At 39.5% G+C, this 26,232-nt stretch overlaps 2 protein-coding genes across 3 annotated transcripts; one reads left to right on the forward strand and one right to left on the reverse strand.

Moving 5' to 3' along the window:
• Positions 1–10,744: 10,744 nt before the first annotated feature.
• Positions 10,745–19,721, reverse strand: LOC110928765. The gene is made up of 10 exons (XM_022171796.2): positions 19,265–19,721; positions 18,465–18,830; positions 18,019–18,318; positions 13,669–14,025; positions 13,046–13,585; positions 12,505–12,627; positions 12,279–12,422; positions 12,082–12,195; positions 11,575–11,993; positions 10,745–11,491 (listed from the first exon to the last, which is right to left on the reverse strand). Exons 1-10 carry the CDS (start codon positions 19,641–19,643, stop codon positions 10,826–10,828), a joined length of 3,408 nt encoding a protein of 1,135 aa, XP_022027488.1. The 5' UTR covers positions 19,644–19,721; the 3' UTR covers positions 10,745–10,825.
• On the forward strand, positions 14,497–17,751 carry LOC110928766 (pleiotropic drug resistance protein 3-like). Of its 2 annotated transcripts, XM_022171797.2 has the most exons (5): positions 14,504–14,978; positions 15,611–15,690; positions 16,938–17,040; positions 17,106–17,179; positions 17,260–17,751. In XM_022171797.2, the coding sequence occupies exons 3-5, from the start codon at positions 17,031–17,033 to the stop codon at positions 17,533–17,535; spliced, it is 360 nt and encodes a 119-aa protein (XP_022027489.1). In that variant the 5' UTR covers positions 14,504–14,978; positions 15,611–15,690; positions 16,938–17,030; the 3' UTR covers positions 17,536–17,751. The 2 variants fall into 2 exon arrangements, 1 of the variants encoding a protein (XP_022027489.1); XR_004888401.1 differs by lacking the exon at positions 17,106–17,179 and having other exon boundaries at positions 14,497–14,978; positions 17,232–17,751.
• Positions 19,722–26,232: the final 6,511 nt, after the last annotated feature.

Raw genomic sequence — 26,232 nt, forward strand, 5'->3', positions numbered from 1 at the left:
CCCCACCAGCATGCTTTGCAGGACGTTCCACAGGGGTGCCTTTGAGATCCGCTAGTTTCGTTTCCCAGGCCTTGACATTCCAGGAAGGGCATTCAAAGCCCAAGGCCTCGGCTTCATAGGCCATCCTTAGCCTGGCTTGAAGAAGGGAAACAACAACGGATCCTTTAAGGCCATCCCGGTAAGAACTCATATCCTGCTGGTATTGAAGATGGGCAGCATCCAGCTTGGCTTGGGCGTCCTTGTTGGCCTTGTGTATAGCGGCTTGGTGCTCCTGGGTCATTGCCTTGAATTTATCTTCATAATGCTTAGACTTAGCGGCGGCGATCATCCCTTGGTCGGCGATGGTTTCTTCAGCTTTCTTGAGCTTGATCTCCAACATCTTGTTAAGCCCACACGCATCCTCATAGAGGAACATGAGACGTTCCAGGCCCTACAACCAAAAGTACAGGTATCAACATATGTGTAAAATATCCAGGATAATAGTTAACATACGTTTGCAGGATACTAGATGAGGATTTTTACCTGATTGAGAAATGAAGTCATAAACCCATTGGCTTCATTGAATCCATAGTTCTCGTATGGGAAAGTCTCGGAGGTAGCCGGAGAATCTGTTTCTTTCCTCTTCAGGGCGCTGAGAGCATGGGCCCTGGTGGCTGGAGGAGGCTTGGGAGTGGTAACGACTTTCGAGCTGCTGGGTATGGAAGACGTGGGAGCCTTAGGGCTTGGTTCTTTCTTCACCGGGATGGGAGCAGAGTAGCTGTCCAGTTCATCGAGATCGAAGACCTCTGGAGCTTTGACTGGGGCTGCATAAGAGGGAAAAACATCTAACTCTTGAATATTCATAAATTATTATATTTGTTTCATATGTATTAATGTGCTTACCAGACATGTCGGAGCTGGATCTTTGGCTTGAACTTGCAAATGACAGAGAAAAAGTTCTCTCGCTTTCTGGGAGTTGATAAATGCTTTTGATTCTCGAATCTGATTCAGCGCTTGGGGGTGCTAGATCTTTGAAATTTGCTGCACAAGAAATAAAGATGTCAGTTCAGGATATAACTTTAGGATACGGTTGGGGATATTCCTAAAACCCTGAATCCTACCAGAAGTTAACCACTTCACTGGAAGATCAAAACCTCCAGTGATGGAATCCCTTTTTACAAAAAAGAACTTTCGTTGCCATTTTTCCTCATTCTTTGTGGCTTTAAGAACGAGAGGGTTTTTGGAGGTTGAGAAAAGGAGAAAACGACTGTTGCCATAAGAACGAAGGCGGTAGGCCATCGGGAGGTCTTCAATGCAAAGGTTGGGGATAAATCGAGATCTGATCTGATCCAAAGTCACCAGCACGCGCCAAACCATGGGCACGGTTTGGGCATAACTGAGACCGGTAAGTTCGAAGAAACGAGATATAAAAGCCGGAAAGGGGTATCGGAGTCCGATAGAGAAAGGGTAGGCCAAGAAGCAGACCCATTCGTTGGAAGAAAAGTCCGATCGGACTTCTCTGTCGAAAGGGCGGAAGATCGTACCAACAGGGAAAGCACCGGAAGCTTGCAAGGTAGCAATGTCAGCATTGTCGAAGGAGCAGACCTCTTTCTCGGGTTCTTTAAGAAGGTTTTGGGCTTCGAAAGTTGGGATTGAATCGCCTGTGTGGGATCTAGTTCCGCTAGCCATGAGGGATTTCCGTGAAAAAGAAACAGAGAAGAAGGAAAGAAAGGAATTTACCTGAAAATTCCGGTGGAGATGATGGTTTATCAAACGAAAAGAGAGAAGATATAGGGGCTAAATGGATAGCCATCGAATAAAAAACGCGTGGGAAGTTGCACACTGTCACTTCAAATGTCCAATCGTATTAATTGCCTCGATTCACGAGATAAGCTTTAAAATATATCCGTTGGATTGGTACACCAACCGATATATCTTGGGGACAATTGTTGTGGGTCATTTTCTGAGTATACATATCCTGACTAATATCCCGCTTTTAATTGTTTATTTATGACCAGGATGCTGTACGAGGATATTGCTAACATCCCGGGCGATATCCTGAGGTTGAGTAAATTAAACACGTGCAGGTTAATGGCTGCAAACTACTAACGTTCATCAGGACTTCTTCTCCTTAAGACTCGGGCGAATTTGTTGTGAGGAAGCCGTTGAAGCCGAAAGACTTGGTCCTCAACGTTCGAGTGGGAATATTCGCTGGATCCCGGGAGTTTAGGATAGTTTGTTACATTATCTTTACTATAAATAGATGGAGGTGGATCAGTTTAAGGCACAAAATTTTTCACTAACACTCTCGTACACTTTCACTCTCTAGCTTATTGCAATCACCACACTTATATCCAAATCATATTGTAACACTTAGTCGATCCGCACCACATCCTGCACTGTATCCTGAAGTTTGAAGTAATAAGAAGAACAAGGCAGCTGCGATTGTCAGCCCCCGAGGTTTTATGCCGGAGATCTAGATTGATCAAGGGCTTTCCTCGTACATCTCGTGTCACCCCTTTACTTATTGCTCATTGTTTGATCATAGATACAGCTCGATATCCTGAGCCGTATCCTGAACACTGTTTCTCCAAACAACCTAACTAGCATATTTTCAACACACTTTTCAGCACACTACCTCACTAAACTAATTTGATCACTTAATTACTTAGGTATTTTTTGACCAAAACAACAACCAAGTGCACAGCCGGGTCAAAAACACAACCAAAGCCTAGAAAACGCCAAACAAAAACTTCGTGCCCACATAAACACGAACACATCGATAACATGGTAGATAAACATTGTAAGACCCCCAAAGCTGAACACAGCGGGGTCCACACAATAACCTGTAACTCGATCACTTCGTAATTCACAACCCAACCTGCGCACACAAACGACAGAATAAACGTTGTAACTAACACCACACAACTTGTCAGCGCCGTCATTCATTCGTGATACCTAACCAAAGTAATTACACATGCACATATTATGACGATAACAAAATTCACATGCAAAATACCAAGGGTGAATATTAACATAAAAGATGTCATGCATAGCTAAATGTTCACAGGCAAACACAAGTAATTTGTACACAAAAAAGTTAAGCTGAAATTGTTCATAAGATTGTCAGTCGGTTACAAGGCCATCCAAGGCCATACATGGCACGCAGGCCGGAATTCTTCATTCTGGATGACTAGTTCCAGCAACTCCAGTCGCGCGACCTTCATCCCCAAGAGCCTTCTTCAATAGGGCAACACCATCATGTTTCCGAGACAACTTCTGGGCAGCCTTAACAACAGCAAACTCCAAAGACGCAAACTCCTGCCGTTTCGCGGCATACTTTGCACCACAATCCTCTTTGTAGAACTCGAAATGATAGTCTTTCTCATTGTTAACAACTGCAACCCTACCCTCACTATAACCATCCTTCCGACCGCTATTGTATCCCGCTTGACCCAACTCAAACATATAGTTGGCAAGCTTAGGAGAGTTCACTATACGATCAGCAATCTGTGAGAGACACACAACCAAATGAGAAAAGTAATTAACACACACCAGAAGCAAATATAAAAAGGAAGTTACCAAGGGCACCGCGCGCGACAATAACCATTTACAGTCAGCAGAAATTTCCTCACTAAGGAGCTCAGCAGCTTTACACTCCACAACCTTCTTTTCACCAAATTCCTCCAACCTAGCGATACGTTGAACATACTCTTCTTCCCTCTTCTCAGATGCAACGTGCGCTTGTTCAGCTTCCTCGCTAATCTTCTTCTTTTCCCCAGATAGCCTAACAATAGCATCGCGCTGAGACTGCATTTCCGCATTAGTACGCTCGCAAGCACTCTCCCAATCTTTTTGCTTTTGGAGATTAACCTGTTTTTCCTATGCAAGTTTCTGCTCAGCATCCGCAACCCTCCATAATAAACCTTTTTTCTCAGCGTTAAACTTTTCCCTCTCCTCAACAAACGCCCTCTTCTCATTTCCAAACTCCAGTGTCTCCTCCCCCACCAGTCTCCACTCACGAACAATCTCTTGGGATGTGGCAAAATAATTAACCCCAACACGAACATGATCATCTAGCAGGTCAAATCGGGGGCATTTTTTCTGAAATAGCCTCTCAGCAGGTGGGGGAGACAAAGAGAAGAAGTCGTGACAGTTGTCAAGATCATTCATTCGAAAACCTTGGGTCAGTTTCCAGCGAGGAGCATGCGGCAAATTGTCACACGCAGGGTTATGGGTATCCCAAGACCCAGCTCGAACGTGTTCAAATTCCTGACCATGAGGATTCCCAGAAGTGCCACCACCACCGGGAGCCGGATGACGTCGGGTATAAATAGTCTGACGATGTGTAGCCTCACTAGATTCTGTCTCTATTTCAACACCTTTACCTCGGGCATCACCAGCATCGTAACCGGCACCACCAGCATCACCACCACCCTCCCCTACCTGCTCCACTTCCACAGGAACCTGTTTCTCTTTCTCAACCAGAACTACAGGAGGAGTGGACAAACCAAAAGTCCTCGAAAGTGGAGAAGCAGGAGGAGTAATCTGAGAAATATCAAACTTACGAGCAGCCTTCACCGGCTTCACACCTGCTGCAATACAGACGAAATACTGAGAAAGAAGGCAAAGAAAGGATAACCCAAGCAAACAAAGGTAAAATTTTGTACCTCCAGAACCAGAAGCCTCAAAAATTTTCTCCAATAAGTTCTCATGAGTCGCAGTAAAAACCCCAAGATCGATCTAAGACTCAAAAGGGGCCGGAGGAGTTTCCTTCTGTAGCCTGGCCTTTTTTGACGCAAGCATAGCAGCAGCTTGCTCGTTAAGTTTCCTTTTCTTCTCTTCAAGAGCCTTCTTCCTCATCATCTCCGTCAAAGTAGCGCGGTCATCAGGATCAGACCCATGATGTTTCTCTCCAACCCCTAAACCAGACAATGTATCAGAAACGACAATGTAATCTAAGACAGGAAGAGTAGAGGGTCGCTTACGAGGAATCTCAGTGGCTTTTCCCTCAGCCCCCTTCCCCTTCCCCTCTGGTTTGCCAGCCTTTGTCTTTTTCCTCGTTTCCAACTGACAAGTAGTCTCAACTGGAACTTCGACATCATCATCAACGGGTTCATTAACGGGCTCATTAACAACCCCTCGCGCAGGACCTGCACGCGTGTAACGAGAAGTTAGACCTTCAAAAGATCAGTCAGAACTTCCACCCGAGAGAACAATAACTTCCTCTCGGGTGGGATCACTAGCGTCATCTTCATCATCTTCACCTAAAATAACGTTGGCATAAGCAGCAAGACTCTCGTTCGTATGATGCAAAAAACGGTTGCGAATCTGATCCAACCACGTTGGCTTCCCATCCTCCTGAATCTCCTCAACCATGGCACCCACGGCCTTCGGGTCTAAAACATTCAACAAGTTGTACCCAACTGCGAAAAACAAAGAGATGAGGAAAGACACACACACAAGAAACATATATATAACACATTACGTACGTTTGCCTTGGTAACCATAAACGGGAACGCCCAGAGGGTTCTTCGGGAACCACAGTAAACTCATACCCGCGCCAACCAAAGCCATTTCCTCCACCTAAGAAATAACAGTGACTTTGTGCGTCACCTTCTTATACCACTCCTGCTTCGCAAAATCCACCAAGACGTCTATCTTTGGGATCCCTTCACTCACTGACCGATAGTGCATATCCACGGGGATAACACCACGACGAATGTAGAAAAACTTTTGCTTCCAGTCATGCAAGCTTTTCAGAGGAGTGGAACAACAGGGGATAACACCACCCGTCCGGGAATTAAAAGAATAGAAACCACTAGTGTAAGTCACAGTGTAGAAAACGTTAAACATTTCAAAACTTGGCTCAACACAGTTAGCTCTACAAACAAACTCAAAATGGGTAACACGGGGAAGCCCAATAGCGTTGATTTGGGAGATATGAAACCCATAATTCCTCAACACCTCAGCGGTAAACTTGGTCATCGGGAGTCTGAAGTTACCCTCCCGGAAAAAAGCGGCATACAATGTGATATAACCAGGAGGTGTGTCCATGGCGGTAAAACCAGGAGTTGGAAACTGGGCACCCCAATCTGGAAGAAAACCCATATCCCTAACCAAGTTATGAAACTCTTCTTCTTTCCACCCTATCGTGGCTTGATCAAGACCTGGAGAGTTCTTGCCTTTGTTCCTTTTCTTCTTCAACGAAGGATTCGCTCCAGACATGTTGAAAGAAAATCAGAAAGATAGTATGAGTATACTTAAGAAAAGGAAGAAGCAAGATAAAGGATCAAGAGAGAAAACGAGAGTTCAAATTTTGAAAAGTGAAGGAAGTCAAGGAAACCACCTCATATTTATACCCATCGCATTTAATGCGAGGGTAGTGGGCCGTCAGAAAGTTTGCAGGTCATCTAATAAGGAAGAGACACGTCAGTAGAGAGAGAAACCGTCACCTCTTTTTTTGGGAGCGTGGGCGGCACACACCTGACAACGAGCAAAAAAGTAACTGACACCACTGAAAAGGCGACTGTTCACCTCCGATAAGACAGGGACATCAGACAGTCACATCAGTTGTCTTTATCCCAAGCCAGGAAACTTCTTTCAGAAGGAAACCAGCACGGCGTGCGCCGTGCGTCCAGTTGGCTCAACCTTGCAAAGGTTGCCAGCACGCCATGCGTCGTGCGTCCAGTTGGCTCAACCTTGCAAAGGTTTCCAGCACGCCATGCACCTTGCGTCCAATTGGCTCAATTTCGCAAAGTTATCAACAAACCATGCGCCATGCGTCCAATTGGCTCAACTTTGCAAAGTTATCGATAAACCATGCGCCATGCACCCAATTGGCTCAACTTTGCAAAGTTATCAACAAACCATGCGCCATGCGTCCAATTGGCTCAACTTTGCAAAGTTACCAACACGCCACGCGCATTGATACCATTACCGCGCAAGGTAAGCAACAAACATCAAATGAAAACCACTTACTTAAAAGTCCAGAATCCCTCCTAGACGATCAACTCAACTAGAAGCCACACTGGACTGGGGGGACTTGAAGAGGTATGGTCCCAAATCCTTGCCTACATGGCAAGGACCACACCACTTTTTTTTACAAGGCGCACACATCAGCAAGGGAATCTAGATGCTTCTAGAAGCTTCTGGAATATCACAACGTGGCACCAAAGATGCTCCCTCCAACAAAAAGGACAAACGTGCCACCATTCATCAAACGCCATATAGGCCTGTAACAAATCATGGAGTAGGACTAACATCAGCAGTACGACGTTCCCAGCATGAGCAAATACAGGCGCGCCACGTGTACCACTACCCTGACCACAGCAGAGGAGACCAAGAGGATATTCCCCTTGGTCGGACAGCTGGCGTCCTGTAACAGCTGGCGTCCTGTAACAGCTGGTAACGCTGCTCCTCCCTCTTCCACCACCCGGCTATAAATAGGACCCTTCATCATTCATGTTGAATCATCTTGCTCTCTATACTCTCACATCATACACACACGGTTTATTCCCCTCGGAACAGTACTTATTCTCACGCTGGAGCCTGGTTAAGAGGGAAACCCCCATATTCCCCTCTTAAAGAGAGTAACGGTGTTGCTGTTTTGCAGGATCTTAGTTATTTCACGAGCAGAGAAGGAGATTGAAACCACAGAAGAGACAATCCAACGGATTAACCTCAGTGTTAACCTGTGTTTCATCAAATATTCATTTTTGTAGTTTTGGATCGATATAAAACACATGTAAACATCCTTTCCTTTCATGTATATAATGGTATTTTCTTTATGGATTTTCTCATTTGGTTGTTTTACAAAGTGTCGATGTCGTAGCAATACCGTTATGAAACAGATTAATACCGACATAATTCCCCGCCCGAAGCGCCGGGGATTTTACTTGTTTTTAGCTAAATGGAGACGTGCAATCTCTATTGCCAAATCAAATTAGCACAGACCAAACCAAATTTGATATCGGTTCGGTTGCAAGCCTATAAAATCATATGTCAAACCACTTTTTGAATCACTATGCTCGAAGCCTAAAACGGGTATTTTCAAAACTGGTCATAATGTTACAGTAACATACTACATATAAAACAGTAGTTGCAAGAACATACACCAGCGGTGTTAAAATGCAAGATAATTAATGATCATCAATTGCTTCTTAAGATATGACCTTAAGGCACATATCAGAAAAACCATTAGGTGTTGAAACAAACAAAAAATTATAAAAATTAGTTATTCAAAATACAAGACATATAAAAAATAATATAAAAATTAGTAATACAAAATATAAGACATATAAAGAGAGCGTTCCAACATTATAAAACACATATGACATATCCATAATTCATAAAAATCAAATAGGTGATTCATGTAATCAACTAATGAGGCATCAATCTTCTTAGGCCACCCCTGGAAAAACACCCATAGCGCTGCCGCACACCACTACGGCCGGCGCTGTGGCTGGTCAATCTGGTTCCTCGCGAAGAGCATAACGAGATGAAGGTTGTTGAAAGTTTTTGGATTATACACATTTGGTCCCTACAAATCGGAGAAGAAGACAGAGGGGGCGGTATTGGTTGGTTTTTTGGTAGCTGGATGTCAGCCGGAAAGTCGGTCGGAAAATCGAGAAGAAGACAGAGGAGGCAGTATTGGTTTTTGAAAGTTTTTGGTTTATACACATTTGGTCCCTGCAGTTTCTCAAATGTTTAAAACTGGTTTTTAAAACTTTTTTTTTTCTCTTATTTATAACTTTAAAAATAATTATACCTTACTTTAAGTAATATGAATTAGAGTCGTGTTATGAATTTACATCGAGATAGTTGCTACTTGTTAAATAACTTTATGAAAAAAATATAGAAAATTAATAATTAAGTAATGATGGGTATGGGGATTTATGACTACACACTCTTGTGATATAAAGCCCCATAAAGCACCCCTCTTACGCATGTCGCCACTTGTTGCATAACGCTCTCTAAGGGGCTTTATGACTACACGGTCTTATGGAACAAGTTTATAAAAAAAAAAAAAAAAGACTAAAACACTCTCAAAGTGAGAATCACGGTTTAAATTAGCCTCATCGTCACATCACGCAGGTTTTCTACAATATTACCCAACTAAAACATGTTATATGCGATATCTACATAATTAGTCAAGTTATTAGGTTTAACAGAACAAAAATTGAAGTCGTGGATAAAAAACAAAAAACGTGTAATATATTTTTAATTTAAGCTTCTTTTATTCATTGTATTCACACTAACTTAACTTTTCGTGATTCCCGAAAATGTAATCGTTGTTAATTACATTTTCTTATAACTTTCCATTTTCAAACCCACCTAGATAATTGTAAAAAAAATCGTCACTTCGTCACATACTAGTGAAATAAAAAAATACTTAAATTTACTTAAACATTTTTCTCTCTGTTTAAGGTGCCTGCCGGGGTTATTGGTCAACTTGAAGCTATTATGAGGAAGTTTTTGTGGGGCGGTGCAGGTCAGGGTAGGAAGATGAGCTGGGTGTCTTGGGATTGTGTGACAACCCCTATCAGCAAGGGAGGTCTTGGCATTCGGAAGCTTGGTCAAGTCAACAAAGCCCTTCTTTTCAAGTGGGCTTGGAGGTTCAAAACGGACAGAAATTCTCTATGGGCTAAAGTCATATCAGCCATCCATATGCACTGTAGATCTTGGGATTTTCTTCCATCTAGCTTTTCTCTTGGCGGGATTTGGGGCAGCATTGTTAAAACGGTGGAAGGCCTATTCTGGGGTCTGACCGTTTTCGGCACTTCTTCAAAGGGGAGGTGGGAGATGGTCGTATGGTCGCGTTTTGGTTAGATCCGTGGTTGTGTAAGGATCCGTTAAGATATTGTTTCCCGAACCTTTTCGGCCTGGAGATAGATAAGAGGTGTTGTGTTCGCGATCGGATTGTTAGTCCCTTCTCTAATCCCTCGGCTTCTTGGCGGTGGAAAAGAGCCCCCGATGAGAACGTCGAACTGGCCGAGTGGGCGGCTCTTGGCGGCCTTCTCCGGGACGTCGTTCTCTCCGATAGATGTGATCAGTGGCGGTGGTTAGCAGGTGATTCGGGTGAGTTCTCGGTGAGCTCTGCCTTTAATCTGTTGAGCTTTAAGGAAGTCGTCAACAGCAGCTTCGTTTGGGAATGGTGTAGATGGACTCCAATTAAATGCAATGTGTTTGCGTGGAGGGCGGCCTTGGAAAGATTGCCAACAAGAGTGGAACTGGTTAAAAGGAATATTCAGGTTGCCGATGTTGCGTGTCCGTTGTGCGGCTCTGGGGATGAGACGGCTGTCCATCTGTTCACTGCATGTATTTTCGCCACTTCTGTTTGGGTTAAGATTAGTGCGTGGTGCAAAGTTCCGTATCTTGTGGCGTTTTCGTTTAAAGACGTGTTATCCGCTCACCAATTTTGCGGTCTGAAAGGGAAGTGGCAGTTGGCTTATCAAGGCATTGTGATCATCGCGTGTTGGTTGATTTGGAAAGCTAGGAACGATTTGATTTTTGGGGCTAAAATCCGAAGCCGGAGGAGGTTTTTTGTTCGATCAAATCTCTAGGGTACCTTTGGTTTAAGAATAGAGCTAAATGTATAGACGTTTCATGGGTAGATTGGTATAAATTTTTGTAATTGGTTGTGTAGTTTTGGCCGCCCGTTCTTTTTTCCGGGTTGGTCGGTTTTAATGAAGTTTTCCTTTCAAAAAAAAAAAAATACAATAACAAATATGATGACATTGTCAAGGACCTTGAGCAAATTCAATTAACAATCAAAACAAGTTAGATTCTTAAATCCCAAGCAATTTATTCACCACTACTAAATTCTGAACTGCTACATAACAACTCATTCCAATGCAAAATCCTCATAAGCCATAAATATTGTGTTTTTCCGATTAGTTTTACAAGACTCAAGGTAACTTTGCTTACCAAAGATGGGGGAATATGTTGATCGGATCACGTCTACTAACAGAGGGAGTTTTATAGTAACAATAACTGAAATCGGCAAGCAAGCAAATGCACATATTGGTGCTAGCATCCATGGTCTTTGATCACAAAAGACAAGGACCAAGATCGCACCAAAGGCTACCATCATGGCTGTTGTAGAGATGAATAACATCAACAGACCGAAAATTAACCTTCTTGGTAAACTAACCAGAAAATCTTTTTCAGAAAAACGTGCAGTGAGGATTGATAGGAACAGTAGTAGCGCGGTAGCAGATGTAAACAGTGAAAATGCATTGGATACAGCAAAGATAGTGAAGGCAGTTCTTTCTTTGAACAAGGGGATACCAGATTCTTGATTACTTCCACCAGGTACAGTGATTGCTGCTGCAAATACGACTGTGACAATTAATGCCGTAGTGATGCTACATGATTCTGCAGTCGTCTTCATCCAAGTTTCTCCTTGTTTCATCAAATCCAAGTGTTCCTTTGTGAACACCATTGTTGGTGTCTCATTGTACTTATTCAGATTCCGAAGTTCAAAAGGTAAGAAAAGCTTCTTCACTTCCTATAGAATTCAACCACATCATTTTTATGCAACTAGAGAACAAAGTGAACCATATGATGGATGACATATTTTTTGCCACATACCTCAAACCATAAAAGCTCTCGTTGTAGTTGTAGTGCTGCACCGGTAGTACGTTCAAGTACAAATGAAGGTGCCAATTTTCCAGCCAAGTGTACAAGAGTATTATCAAAAGAATCCTTTTTTTCTTTATAAGAGTCTGTGTGCTCAATTATGTGATAGATAAGGTTGTACACTTTTTCTGAACGGTTTATTATAGCTAACTGAACAATGTTGTACCCTTCATCATTCTCACAGTTGATTGTATGTGGTGATTTAAAAAGAATCTCATCAACAACTTCATAAGTACCTTGGAGTACAGCTTCAATAAGTGAAGAACGGTAACCATCATGTATACTGCCCATCTGATCACATATCAAGCTCAAAATCTTCTTTGCTTCTTTGTACTCATTTTTCTTTTTCTCAATGTTCTTGATTGGACGCACTAAAGTTTAAAACATTTAGAGGAAGTTATATCAAGATTCCATCTTTAGATATTATGGTAATGAGAAGATTAATGTGTAATCGTGTACCAGTAACTGCTAGGAACTTCCAAACAAGGAAGTATAACATAGAGAAGGTTAAATGTAGCATTAGAATGAAGAGGCAAATCAACTTATATATCGGATAAAGTGTGACTATTGGGACTGCACAAAAAATATCAAAAAATTATTAGATAAATCAAACAACGTCAAGAATGTACACACACATATATATTTGAATCGCTCACCAAGTAATATCATAGAATTCTTCCCCAAACAGTTGCAGCACATGTTATTAAAGATTTCAGTTGAATCTACACATCTATCCAAAAAATTAGAGTGAAATAACAATGAAATTTCCATGACTGTTGAGTGCCAGACATTCTGGAATGCTGCAAGAGGACATAGTAGTATCAGTGGAAAAAATTGATGTATTTACAAGGTTTTTAGATATATTATGAATTAGAGAAATACATGGATAGATAAAGGATTCCATAAAGCTAAGATCAGTTGGGAAGGTTATAGTTAATGCCATCAATACGTTCTCATCATCCAGAGCACAATCTGGAAATTTGTTGAGCAATGTCTCTGCTAAATCTGCATGATATTAATAGGAATAAGTGATGATTCTTCATATGACTCAAATATCAACTTTAAAATAATAAAGTTATGTTTTGGGTTATCATGTTTAATCTATTTAATAAACAAACACGTTCGGAAAGACATATTTAACGCTTTTAATAAAAACACGTTGATCCATCAACCCTTTTGTAGTTACATTTAATAAATTATATGTATGTATATGTACACATCCCATTTTCGACCCGTTTAACCCATTTATATATATCCGTTTAACTTGTTAACAACCTGTTTACAACCCCTCAAGCTGTTGACTCATATACATAATTAATTGGGCTATATGTTTTAATGTATATGCAAGTTCATCAATTCAACAAGTCAACTCGAAATTACATGTCAACCCAACACATTTGCCACAAACAGTATAAATACTCACCATATTGTTTTGTGATAATAGCAGTACGGAGAGCATATTGCTGATGCAAATCTGTAAAAGTACTTGTGTCAGAAGGTGGTGCGCATCTCAACAGATATGCACATGTACTGGGCTTCCCATACTTAAACGCAATCCTTAATAGTTCCCTTTCTTCGTCACTGTGTTGAATTTCCAACAGTTCTTTCCTCTTCTGAACTAAGAGTTGCACTGCATCTGTGTTACCAACCCGTGCAGCAACGTGTAATGCTGTCAAACCTTTTAGATTTTCCTTTTCGATAACTTCTCCGTCTTTTAAAAATTCCAACAGTTTCTCTGCTAAATAGTTGTGGCCCAATTCAACCGCTACGTGAAGGATCGTGTTGCCATTTGGAATGATTGCCTCTGTGGCGGCGTTTCTATGGATTTTTAGTATGGATTTTGCTTTCCACCAACACCCATCAACAGCAGCTTCATACAATCTCTGACGTCTAATGATAACTGTGTTATCTATTTCTGGAATGTCTCCATCGGAATCTTTCATGAATCTAAAATCTAGAAAACCTGTTGAAGCATTCCATTTCAGTATTTCTAAAAACGGAATTAGCATGGGAAATCAAATACGTGGTAGCTAATCAAGTACATACCTCCTCCATATCTTATGCTTCTTAAAGGTGGTTTTCCAAAGGTTGATTCTAGTTTACTCCATATATCTGGTACATTAGGTAGGTCATAGAAATCTTGGAGCACTTGTTCGTTCATAGCACTGAAAATCCAGCTTTTGACAAGACTGTCATACTTTTTAGTGATTCTGTTACCGTTCTTAGTGATCCGAAACAACCCCTGACTCTCTATGAGGCCAAGCATCCGAACCTTCCAGATCTTATAGTTGTTGCAGCCGGAAAGCTTCACTGAAACAAAATTGGAGACGTTAACCTTTGATGCCTCAATATACTTCAAGTCTTGTTCCGGTACAGAAACATCATACGGATTCGGTGAATCATCTGCATTTCATTTAAATAATTCAGAAAAAATATAAGTTTTTAAAGACAAAAAACAGGTCCACTGAAGCTATTAGTCGACCCTGCCATTAGTGGAATTATTATTTACCCTCACCCATGTTTGTTTCTTTCTACCATTGCACTACTAGAAAAGTGGTCGTTTTGCTACGGAGTTTTCCTACGGAAAAATATGCGTAGCAAATTTTGACAAAATTGCTACGCATTTCCGACGACAACAAAAAAGTCTAATGTTTAGAACGAATTTGCTACACAATAGTGACAAAAGCAAAATACATCATAACTTTGTCACAATTTCTCACAAACGTGTCGGAAGTATTTTGAAAATTATTGACTTGATCAATTTTTCAATCAAATACATACTTACTACTCTGTTAACGAAAGCCTATTACAAGATTAATTTTTGAAACTATCAAGTGTTCCGTAGGAAATGCGTAGCAACTTGTGACGCATTTGTGACGAACAATTTTTTGCTTTAATGACCAAGGACTAAACGTGTAACTTCTTAAACACGAGGGAAACAATCGACACTTAAACAATATTCTAAGGACTCTAGATAATTATACGTAATCTAAATCCTTAGAACCTTCGACACGTAATCTTTAGAACCCTAAAAACCGAATACAAACCAAATCAAAATATCTCTCAACTCTTGCGATCGATCATGGAGGCGAGGGGATAATGTTGAGACGGAGTGCTTGCTAGGGTTTCATCTTCGATATCTGAAACAACAATTGTTTACAGAGGCAAAAGAGTCACATCCGACACCTGTTTTGTGGCGAAAAAGCTCCTCAAGAGCACCGGCAAGGCCGCATTGATCGCCGGAATGACGCTTTTGATTCTCGTGGTTGCGTTCATCATTGAGATGTACTGTGAGGCTCAGTACTCTTGTTGTTGTTGCTCCGCAAAAATGATTTTTTCGAAACCTAGGGTTTCAGGTTCGTTATTGATTATTTTTTTCTGTGAATTTGATTGTTGAATTGTTTAATTAGGTATTTTTGTTTGTGAATTTGATTGTTGAATTAGTTTTTTTTTGTGATTTTTGTTATGATTGATTGTAAATTTTTGATGTGTGTTGTTGGAATTTTGTAGATTAATGTTGAAATGATGTATGTATGTATTATTTGGTAATTTGTACCTGTTAGTGTGTTTAGGATCTAGACACGAAAGTTATGAAACCCTAGGTATCATTAACTCATCTCTCACTTATTAACCCTGTGTTGCTTTTTCTCGGTGTTTGTAAGCGTTCTACTTTTAAAGTTCTGCTTCTATTGATTTGATCCAGCTTGTGAAGTTGTTGTAGTTTGATGATATGTTCATGCTTCGTTGAAGAATTGAATTGATCTGTAAATTGGTAATAAATTGTTTGATGCTCATATTCTATTTCAGAGCATACTAATTGGAGTGTATTAATCTGTTTGAAGTCTTTATTTTATTGATTTTGGTATGAAGTGTTAACTCTATGTGATGTTTGTGTTGAAAACTTGAAATCGTCTGTTGCTTATTCGCATTTGCAGTCGTATATATTTATGTGTGAATTAATTAAATGGCCTCATTTTGCTGATTATAGTGCGGATAAACTTGAAGATCAAAATTGTCTCTACATCTCCCTGTGGAGCAGTAGATGCAGAGGCTGAGAAAGTTCAAGATGTAAGAAATTATCATCGTTTCTGTTCTGGTTGTTATTCAATTTTAGAGTATTATTAGTTTTGATCGAGAATTTTGAACTAAACAAGTGTTCTGGTTGTACACACTTATTGCCCGAGAGCCTGTCATAAGTTTCTAATCAAACAATAGAAATTGGTTACCTGGTCTTTAGTATCTTTTTTATTATAAAATAATATCATAGGTGCTTAACATATATGGAAGCTAACATTTTTTACGCTCCTTTAGTTTGCAATACATAAGTCGCGAAACCGGTTTGACTTTTTGTTTGTTTGATTGTCTCTCTACTCTGTTGAAGATGTTCATGTTTTTAACTTTTTAGCATATCTTTCAACAACTGTTGTGATGAAGGTATATAGTTTGGAACATGTTATGGGTTGTTAGGTTTGTTCACATATACATATGATATAGGCTGCTCCTGTATTTTGTTTGATGTAGCCAAACATATATCGAAGCTTACATTTTGTAGGATCTTGTTGTGTTTCTAAACTAGTTGAGAGCCTTTTCAAGTTCTTCATAAGATCTTAGGTGATAGGTTTTCGAGTTTCAACCCATCTACATAAAAAAACTTGTTGATGGTCCTTTTTTTTGTTTTATACGGGTCAAATGGTTAAAATAAAAAGTTAGCTAGAAAGGAAGCGGGTCAGATGGTCGAAATTTACCCCTAAACCTTGGTTTAAAATAGCGCGAGGCACTCCGAAGCGTTTTGGTTCCAAAAGCTTTAAGCGAAGCTTCAAGCGCGAAACGAGAGCTTCACGTATTCGAAGCGCTCAAAATAAAAATAAAATATTATACACATCAATATGACCTATTCTACTTGTTGGAAGTTTTGGGTGTGTGAATGAAAGTCTCAAAAGGTGGTAAATACTTTGTCCCCACATTGGTGTGGGAACAAAGTGAGTGGTTGTTTATAAGGTAAAGCCTTTACTACTCCATTGTAGCTTTATGACATGTTTTACCACAAGTCCTACCCGCACGCAAGGGGGGGGGGGTGTGCAAAAAATGAGTTCTGATCGTGCTCGTACGGACACGAATGCAGCTCCGAAAACCCGGGCCGCGTGAGGCGGTTTTTTCTCGCTTTTTTAAACCTTAGATTTCATTAAAGTTTGTTTTTTTTTAATTTCTGATGACGTTTGGTGGCTTCACCACACCGTAGGTTCCCTGAATTTATTTTTATATATCTAGCCCTATAAATGTTTACAGATTTAACTAAGGATGTGAATTGGTTACAGCTTCAATGCCAGCTTGGATAAAATGGGGATTTTGGTTTTGTCCCTGTCATATGGTGAAATAAGCTTTGCTGTGAATGAATTTCTTTCTCCCAGATGGAACAAGGTCATATTCTAAACTTATCCGAATTGGTTTCAAGTTCAGTTTTTATCTGTGCACTTATCTTACAGGAAAAATGGTGTTACCTTTTGAACCACTAACAATTACCTTTCAAGATCTACAATACTATGTTGAACCCACACTGGTAAATGGTCAAAGTTATCTCATTTAGATCTTAAATGTTATCTTTCGTTCAGATTATGCTATAGGTGATTGTTGTGTTAGGAAATGAGAGAGCATGGCTTCACTGGGAAAAGACTTCAGTTACTTTGTGATGTTACTGGGTCTTTTAGACCCGGTGTTCTTACAGCATTAATGGGTGTAAGTGGTGCTGGAAAAACAACACTTCTTGATGTTCTTGCTGGAAGGAAAACAAGTGGCGTTGTTGAAGGAGAGATTAGGATTGGGGGGTATCCAAAAGTTCAAGATAGATTTGCAAGGATTTCGGGTTACTGTGAACAAACTGATGTACATTCTCCTCAAATTACAGTTGTCTTCTAGGACGCGTTAGATAACGGGTCAAACCAAAGGCCGATGTATCATTTGCTTATCAGTATTTTTTTTTTTTTTTTGCTGATTTTCCTGCAAATTTTAGCAAAAAAAAATGGAATTTTCCAGTTTTTTTTTGTTTTTTTAAATATTCCGTCACGAATGCGTTGCAATTTGTTGATATTCCGTCACAAATGCGTTGGCAATTTTTTGATATTCCGTCACAAATTGGTTGCAATTTTTTGATATACAACATAGGAAATGCGTAGTAAATGCGTCACAAATTTCTAACACCATATTTCTGTAGGAAATACGTTAAAATTTGCGTAGTAAATATTTTCCGACGGGGCTTTTTCCAACATCAAGGTTTTGTTGCAAATCCGTAGCAAATGTCAATTTGTGACGCATTTGTGACGGAAAAGTGCGTTAAAAATTATCTTTTTTCTAGTAGTGTGGGAAATCAAATACGTGCATGGTAGTTAACGGAGTACATACCATCTCTAAAGCGGGTTTCTAAATTTTCCCATATTTCTCTTGCCGAAGAGCAGTCTTCTTGCAGTTCGTCCCTCATCCGACTCGCAGCACGGCAAATCCAACCTTTGACAAGTTTTTCACATTGAGACGTTGGACGAAGAATACCGGATTGAATGACGTGAAGCAAGTCCTGACTCTCTATGAGGCGAAGCATCTGAACTTTCCAAGTATGATAGTTGCGGCTATTAAGCCACACTGATACAAACTCGGAGATGTTAATATTGGACGCCTGCCTATATATCAAGTCATCTCCTGCTTTATCTATGAAACCAACGACAATTCATTTAAATATTTCAGAAAGGATATAAATTCAAAATTCAGATAAAAACGGTCCCTTGAAGAAAAATACTTGACCATACCAAAAGTCGAGTTACATCGGCCTCAATTCTAGTTAATGGAGTACGTACCTTGACGAGCATGTTTCACATCTAGGTTCCTCCACAACAATTGTACCGATCGGTAGACTTGGAAAACTTCAAGCACGGAATTGTCTAGAGAACTCAAAATCCAACCTCTGACAAGCTTGTCATATGTATGAGTCATGGGGTCACCCCTATCCCATGGAAAACGAGCTTTCTCATGAATGATGTGAAGCAAATCGTGACTCTCTATCAGGCAAAGCATGTCATTCTTCCAGACATTATAGCTTTCATCATCATAATCATCGAATGAAAGCTTCATTGAAACAAAGTAGGAAACGTCTACAGTTGATGCCAGCATATATCTCAATTCTTCTGTTCGTGTAGATACATCAAGTACATTCGATGGAACACCTGCATTGCATTGTAATATATCTTAGACTAATCTGTATGGTGAGGCTCATCCCCAAGGAGATGGGCCGCCACATCACCTGCCACGTCATCGAGTGTGAGGATGGCCTAAGAGGATGGACCAAGGGGTGGAGGACGAGGCCCACACTATTTATAAAAACAATTAAAAAATATAAATGATTTGATTTTTTAACGAGAGAGAGAGAGGAGAGAGAAAGAAGGGAGAGAGAGAAAGCTGGCCCGGCTTGGGCGTCATTGGGGCGACGGAGAAGACGGACGGGGCATAGGGGGACGGTGTGGGGGTGCGGCGCCGGCCAGGGCCGGCCCCCATACCGGGTAGTCTTAAAAGAATATAAATTCAAGTGTCAAATAAAAAACTTACTTTTCTAGTACGAAAATCATTCAATCAAATGTGTGGTAGTTGATGAAGTACGTACCTTCTTCATCGCTTATTGGTGAATTAAAGAGGTATTCTAGTTTCACCCAGACCTCCCGTGCCGTATCTGAGTCTACCAAATCCTCGAGCACTTTTTGGTTCACAGAACCAAAAATCCAACCTTTGACAAGTCTATCATATAGGAAAATCAAGTGGACACCCTTATCCACCGGAAAAGGGTGTTCGTCACTAATGATGTGAAGTAACTGCTGACTCTCTACGAGGCAAATTATCTGAGCCTTCCAGATCTTATAGTTGCTGTGCCCAGAAAGCTTCACTGAAACAAAGTTGGAGACGTTGATATTTGATGCCTGCATAAATTTCATTTCATGTGTTGGTGCAGAAACATCAAGAGCATTCGATGAACCACCCATCTCCATTGGCTAATTTTAAATATGGGAAACAAGTTATTTTGAATTTGTGGGAAAAAAATATACTTGAAGGTTATTCACATTTCACAACTTGATAAAAGGGTCTATATATAAGCTACTACGTTCTCATTTGTTCACACCATTCCTGGATCCAGTGATTAAGAATCCTTGACCTGTTTGCATATTTTAAAACTCAAGTTGGCGACCATAGCGAATAAAAGATGAAGACTAAAAGACAACGTATGCAATGATGCTTTGCATAAGTAAGCAATCTTTCATCTTAATATAATTTTTAATTTAATAATATGCAAGCTAATGCTAATGATGTCAGTGATCTAGAAAAACTATAACAATTATTTGCCGACGAAGAAAAACTGTTATATGATGGTTGTACAAAATTTTCTAAGCTTAGACTGTGGGGTATGGTGGGGCATGGGTTGGGGGTATGGTGCGATACGTGGAGTATGGGGCACCCAAGACCAGTGGCGGAACTAGAAAAAAACTCAGGGATATCCTAAAAAAACTTTTACCTAAACCCGTCGCTGAGAATTTGATGGCCCTCAAAGGGCCCTGTGCAACTAATAAAAATGAGCTCTTTAAATTTTCTTTATTTAGGGTCATCTATGAGAATTTGAAAACCCTTAGGGGCCTTATGCGGCTAGTAATGTTTAAGGACAAGTAAAATAATAAATAAACGAGTTAAATACCATTTTAGTCCCTGTGGTTTGGGCAATTTTGTCAATTTAGTACAAATGTTTCATTTTTCTCCTGTGGGGTCCAAAAAGGTTTCACCGTTTCCATTTTAGTCTACTTTGTTAACTTCATTCATTTTTTCTGTTAGCAAGAAGGGCAATTCGGTCATTTTATATTGCCGAATTGGCCTTCTAGTTAACAGTGTTATATATAAAATGACCAAATTTCTCTTCTCGTTACTAGAAAAAATGGATGAAGTTAACCCAGTGAACTAAAATGGCAACGGTGAAACCTTTTTAGATCCACATGCGAAAATGAAACATTTGGACTAAACTGACAAAATAACTCAAGACACAAGGACTAAAATGACATTTAACTGTAAGTAAACAAAGTGAAGAAAAAAAACACAAATAAGTAATGTTTACTGTCCAGTAGAACACTATTAGCCGCAGTGGCGGATCTAAAAACTTTGTTAGTGGGTTTGTTTTGGTAGACTCTCATTAATTTTCACTATCTTTTTTCTAAACCATACGAGGTTCTCACTAAATTTTTTTTTCATTTTTTCAAACCGAATGGGTTCCTAATGACCTACAAAAGTGGCATAGATCCGCCCTTGATTTGCCGGTAAAAAATGGTAGGATACTAATTAAATTTGATTTCTGTCATTTGCATAATAGTATCGCCAAATGCCATATTATCATATTAACTTTAAATATAACTTCATCTTCTTCCTTCTTTAACAATGTATGCCACCTGCAAGTTACTTCCCAGAAATTTTTGTTTCTATCAAATATCAAATTTCATTTCATTTTATTTTCACAAACACTTATAGGTATCCAAACATTTGTTAGGGATATCTTAGATAAATAAAACGGACATTAAAAGAAAAATTATAATTCGCCAAGAAAGTTGAGCCGTAGCCCGTGCTACGGCTCATTACACATTGGGTCCGCCCCTGCCCAAGACCAAAAGCCAATTTCAAAGGGGTATAAAGGGGCGTGGCTGGGGTGGCGTGGAAAAAAAGCCAATTTCAAAGGGCTAGTGCTCTTGGCCAATGAGGTTCCGCTATGTCATGTGGGTAGCCCCGCCCAACGCCCGGGCGGAAACCCCCGCCCAAGGGGCCACGCCGAAACCCAAGCCCACCCGGGGTGGTGACGTAGGCGTTTGTACCCAACCCACGCCCCATACCCCATAGTCTTAGCGTTGTGTTAAAACTCTTTAACTAAAAGACAAACTACAGGTGGAGCGATAAGAGTTTTACACGTCTGTTGGAGTTATTGTATGACATGCTATCCACAGACAACGGGCTACCCATATCTGTGTACCAAGCTAAAAAAATGGACGTGTCCAATAGAATTAGAGGTAGAAAGAATACATGCATGTCCCAATAGTTGTATGTTGTATAGAAATCAATACGAAAAAGCTCATACGTGTGTTACATGTGGTGAATCGAGGTACAAACGTAAAAATGAAACTAATGATTAAGATGACGGTATGACGAAAAACGTGCCTTCGGCTAAATTATTATGGTATTTCCCTATTATACCGAGATTAAAACGTTTATTTGCTAATACTAAAGAGTCAAATAACAAAACCAGGGTCTCACCAGAAACGATGTATTGTATAAACCACTGTACCACAGACGCTGTTTGGTTAACATGTCCAATTTCTAATGCATTTAAGCAGAAACATCCAGGCGTTTGAACTTGAACTTTTGCCGCCAGAACTGTGAATGACCAACATGGCAGCCTCCCATATTGATCGGGATTGGATTCCTTTGTTCCGCGTTTCTGTTTTTATATCAATGACGAACCTAGCCTCAATCTTGTCTCCATACTCCACCCATTTGTAGAAAACCGTTACTTAAATCTTTGTTTATTATGGATCACCATCCTAAATACCTCACCTCTCACACAACTCCAATCTCTCTCTATCTCCCTCTTAATTTTTAACACAATAAACTGCCCGGAGTAGGACCTACAACCAGCCGGAACGTGAAGACGTCACTGGAGCCGTACGAAGATCACAATGGGATTCGGTTCATCTCGTTTGGGTATACCTTTCTCTACCCATTTGATTACTCGATTAATCTGTAACAACTCTCACCAAAACTATTATTTCTTTTTATATTTTGTCCAATAGGAAACCCTAATTAAGACCCCCAAGTGATACTGCATGACCCCAAAAATTTTCAGAACAAACGGAATCAGGATCAAGGCCCCTAAAACTCAGGGGGGTATTTCCTAGTTAGTATTATCCAAACTGTTTTCGATAGAAATTGAATTTTAACAAACCGTCGAATCACCCAAGCTACTGAGACGCGTGGCTACCCCATATTAAAAGTGACCTCTCGCGCCACGCGAGAGCCTCTCGTGACACGCGAGCCCGCCGTTTTTCCAGTATAAATAGAGGAGTTTGGCACTTGATTTCCTGCATTGGTTCGACGGTAAAATTCAATTCGTACACCCAGATATCGTCGAAATACTACAAAAACCCACATAATCTCGAAATTCTGCCGTGATAACAGGGTATTAACTCGATCGCTATAACGATTCATTTTCCGACCGATCAATATATCCAATGGATGTTTAAGTGCCGCCCACATTAGGGTTATACTTTGTCGTTCGTCGTTAAATCGATGGATGTTTAAGTATCGCACTTTGTCGTTCGTTGTGAGAATTTGATCTCGTGAGTTATCGTAAATGCTTTATTAGTTATTTACCTAGTTTCGTGTGCATCATTTCTTAAATTAGGTATTAGTCTTACCAGTAGACTAATCTTTACCCCCATACACTTATAATCAAAGTAGATGCTAATTCTCAGAAAGATCTGAATCATGAAGCTTTTTAATTCAAATACTGCATGCGTATAATGTGAGTCATTCTCTTTTAATCAACTGTTTTACAATACTCCAAATTATTTTCAGAGTTATAATTACAGTGATTAAGTTTATGTAATCACCAAATTACAGCCAGTATGTGGGGTATTGTGCACATTACTACTGTTTTTATCACTTTAGGTGGGCGAACCTAAAATTTAGTGATATACGTCATTCATTGGGGCAGCCAATGGTGATATGACCACAGTCACAGATCCGGTCGAGTGATAAATACTGTGGGTAGTTGGTAGATATCAGAAACATATGTAAAAACTCTTAATACTGTAAATTATAACAAATCTGTTTTGTATAAAACCTGAATGAACTCACTCAGTATTCCGGCTGACAAAACGTTTTTAAAACGCGTTTCAGGTAATTACAGTAGACTGGAGTAAGAATTGGATCCGGCACTGAAGGACTTCAAGAAGTGGCTTATTTTATCAAACTAATAAATCTTGCTTTATAAAATCAAATTTATTTATATTAAAGCTACCATTGTAAAACATGGGTTTTACCCCATCTATTTATAAATAAAATCCGGTGTTTCTAAACTCTGATATTTTTCCTAACTCACGGTCCTTATGAAATTTCCGCTGCAATATTTTTCAAAATAATCACCGGTACCACTTGGCTGCTCGCGGCGCCCGATTCCGTCCAGGGTGGGGTCGGGGGTCGTGACAGAAGGTGGTATCAGAGCCACTACTTTAAAGCCTATAAGTGTTGTGATAATAATACTTAAGCTTAAATAAAAGAGTTAGGAGATTGCTATTAACTGGTAGCACATCTGATAGCATTTAAACTTGAACATAAGAAAAGATGCCTTAGTATAAGCTAAGCCACTTGTTTAAGCAATTAGGTGTTGTAATAATACCTAAGTTTAAACGGAGAGTTAGGAACTTAATATTATTTGATAGCACTCCGGATGATATTTAGACTTGAACTTAAGAATTTTGCCTTAATATAAGCTTCAAAATAAATTACTTATGTAAATATAATGTGAGGGATATTGGTACACCAAAAGAATGGTAATTAGAATATTCCAAGATATGATAAATAAGCAATAACACTTAATTCTTGTTTATTGATATTACTTGGTCTAGAATAAAGATATGTTATGAAAATACAAAATTCTGGATAAAAGCCCTAATAAAAGAGACACTTTTAAAAAAAAATCTTGAAAAGATACTATTTATGGGAAATAGAAAATTTTCTCCGGCAAAACTGGGTATAGAGTAGCAGACTCTCCAGCTTGCCCGGATATACTAAGATTACCTCTCCGGCGCGAACCGGATAAGACTGGGTAAAGAATATGTCAAACCAGTGACAAGATTTCCCTAAATAATATCATGAACTGATATCTGACTTGTTTTTGGAAATAAGAATCTGTTAAATACATTAACCTATTAAAGGGTATGTATATTACAGCATGTGAAATATATGATTATATAGATATGTATATCTATAAGAAATTCCAAAAGCCATAACGATTGACAATTAAGAATAAAGCACAAGCATATGTGTCAATAATAAATCTAGATTTCTTTATCAGAAATCTCTTGCATATATCTATAATTTCGATGTCAAACATTCTTCCGTTTGACCATCTACCTCGTAACTCGTACGACAAAGTAATACTGAAAATCCTTTAAGTTGAGACACCATCAAAAGTATAAGAATTTCCAAATGCGTTACCATAAACTATTAACGCAAGTAAGAAACATGTAAAGTTGTGCTGATGCACAAGAAAACACCTGAAACTTAAATTAAACGATCACAGATGTCAAAGTATAGCACACACGACTTTCAAGGCAAGACCTTTGGAAAATATAATTGGGTAGGACGACTCCAATGCGAATCCCGTTAGTAGAAGAACTACTAATCAAAAAGCAGCATTTGGCTATGTGATCCTACAAACGACATGAAGCTTGCTGAAGTACGTTGGAACAAGACTTCACAACCATCGGTGCATAGTTTAATCAGAGTCATAATTATTGGCACTGCTAAAGAAGTCACATATTGGTATAATTCCCCTATTACATTGACAACAAAATATGCAATATTCGACACTCCATGATAACGTCATTTAACAAACGGTTATCACACGGAATTCCAGGAAGAGTTCTTATATTTCTTTCATTGAAATCCTGACTTCTGCATATAATGAGTTGACTTTCGCATTTCCACTTCCCCTAAAATGATCATCATACCATGAAGATTTCTTTCTTAGTAGCAAATATTGATCTATTTCATTTCTTGATAGATCCACACGTTACACATGCACTGTTTGTTGCGCATGTGGTTCATTTGAGTTATGAAGACCACTGGAGGGCTTCATACCAATTTCTTGTTTTATCAAAAGTCAAATATCATTTCGCTATACTTGATCTTTGCATTGTAAACCGCGTTTTGCAAAATGATTACTCTTTGATATTTAATCGATAAATTTCTTGAAAAACTCGATTTCCTTTTTAATGGTATACATGGTTTTGTTGTAACCATGTCAGAACTTTCTTGAACTCGTTTTGTTTACACCAATTTTAACTGTTTGAACTTGCTCGCATTACGTATTCAATTCAAAGGTCCCATATGATGGATTGCAGCTATCATATTCAAAATAGTACCAACAAGCACTTCACTTGTTTTGAATCATAGCATGCTTGTTTGGTCTTCGAATTTATCAAATCATTTCTTTGATCACGATCACCTTGTGGTGACGTTCTCACAAGTTTGAAGCTTGCGCTAATCTCGTTGTTCGCACCATGATCGGATTTAATTATTTAATTAATTATTGTGTATTGATATTAAATCCGTTTGTTCGATTATGTATTATCAGTCTTAATGCAATTGTGTGTTAAGATAATGGTACCCCAATTCGTGTTAAATATTATGGTGTACCTCTTAACGATTCTGTCACCATCGAGCGAACATTTCATGATATTCATTATTTTTTCTCTTCGCTTTAAAATACTGTTTATTCGTTCCATTTTCAGTTGTAGATCCTATGAAAAATATTTGAAACAAATATTC

This window comes from Helianthus annuus, chromosome 3, assembly GCF_002127325.2.
Source record: "Helianthus annuus cultivar XRQ/B chromosome 3, HanXRQr2.0-SUNRISE, whole genome shotgun sequence".
Classification (NCBI taxonomy): Eukaryota; Viridiplantae; Streptophyta; class Magnoliopsida; order Asterales; family Asteraceae; genus Helianthus; species Helianthus annuus.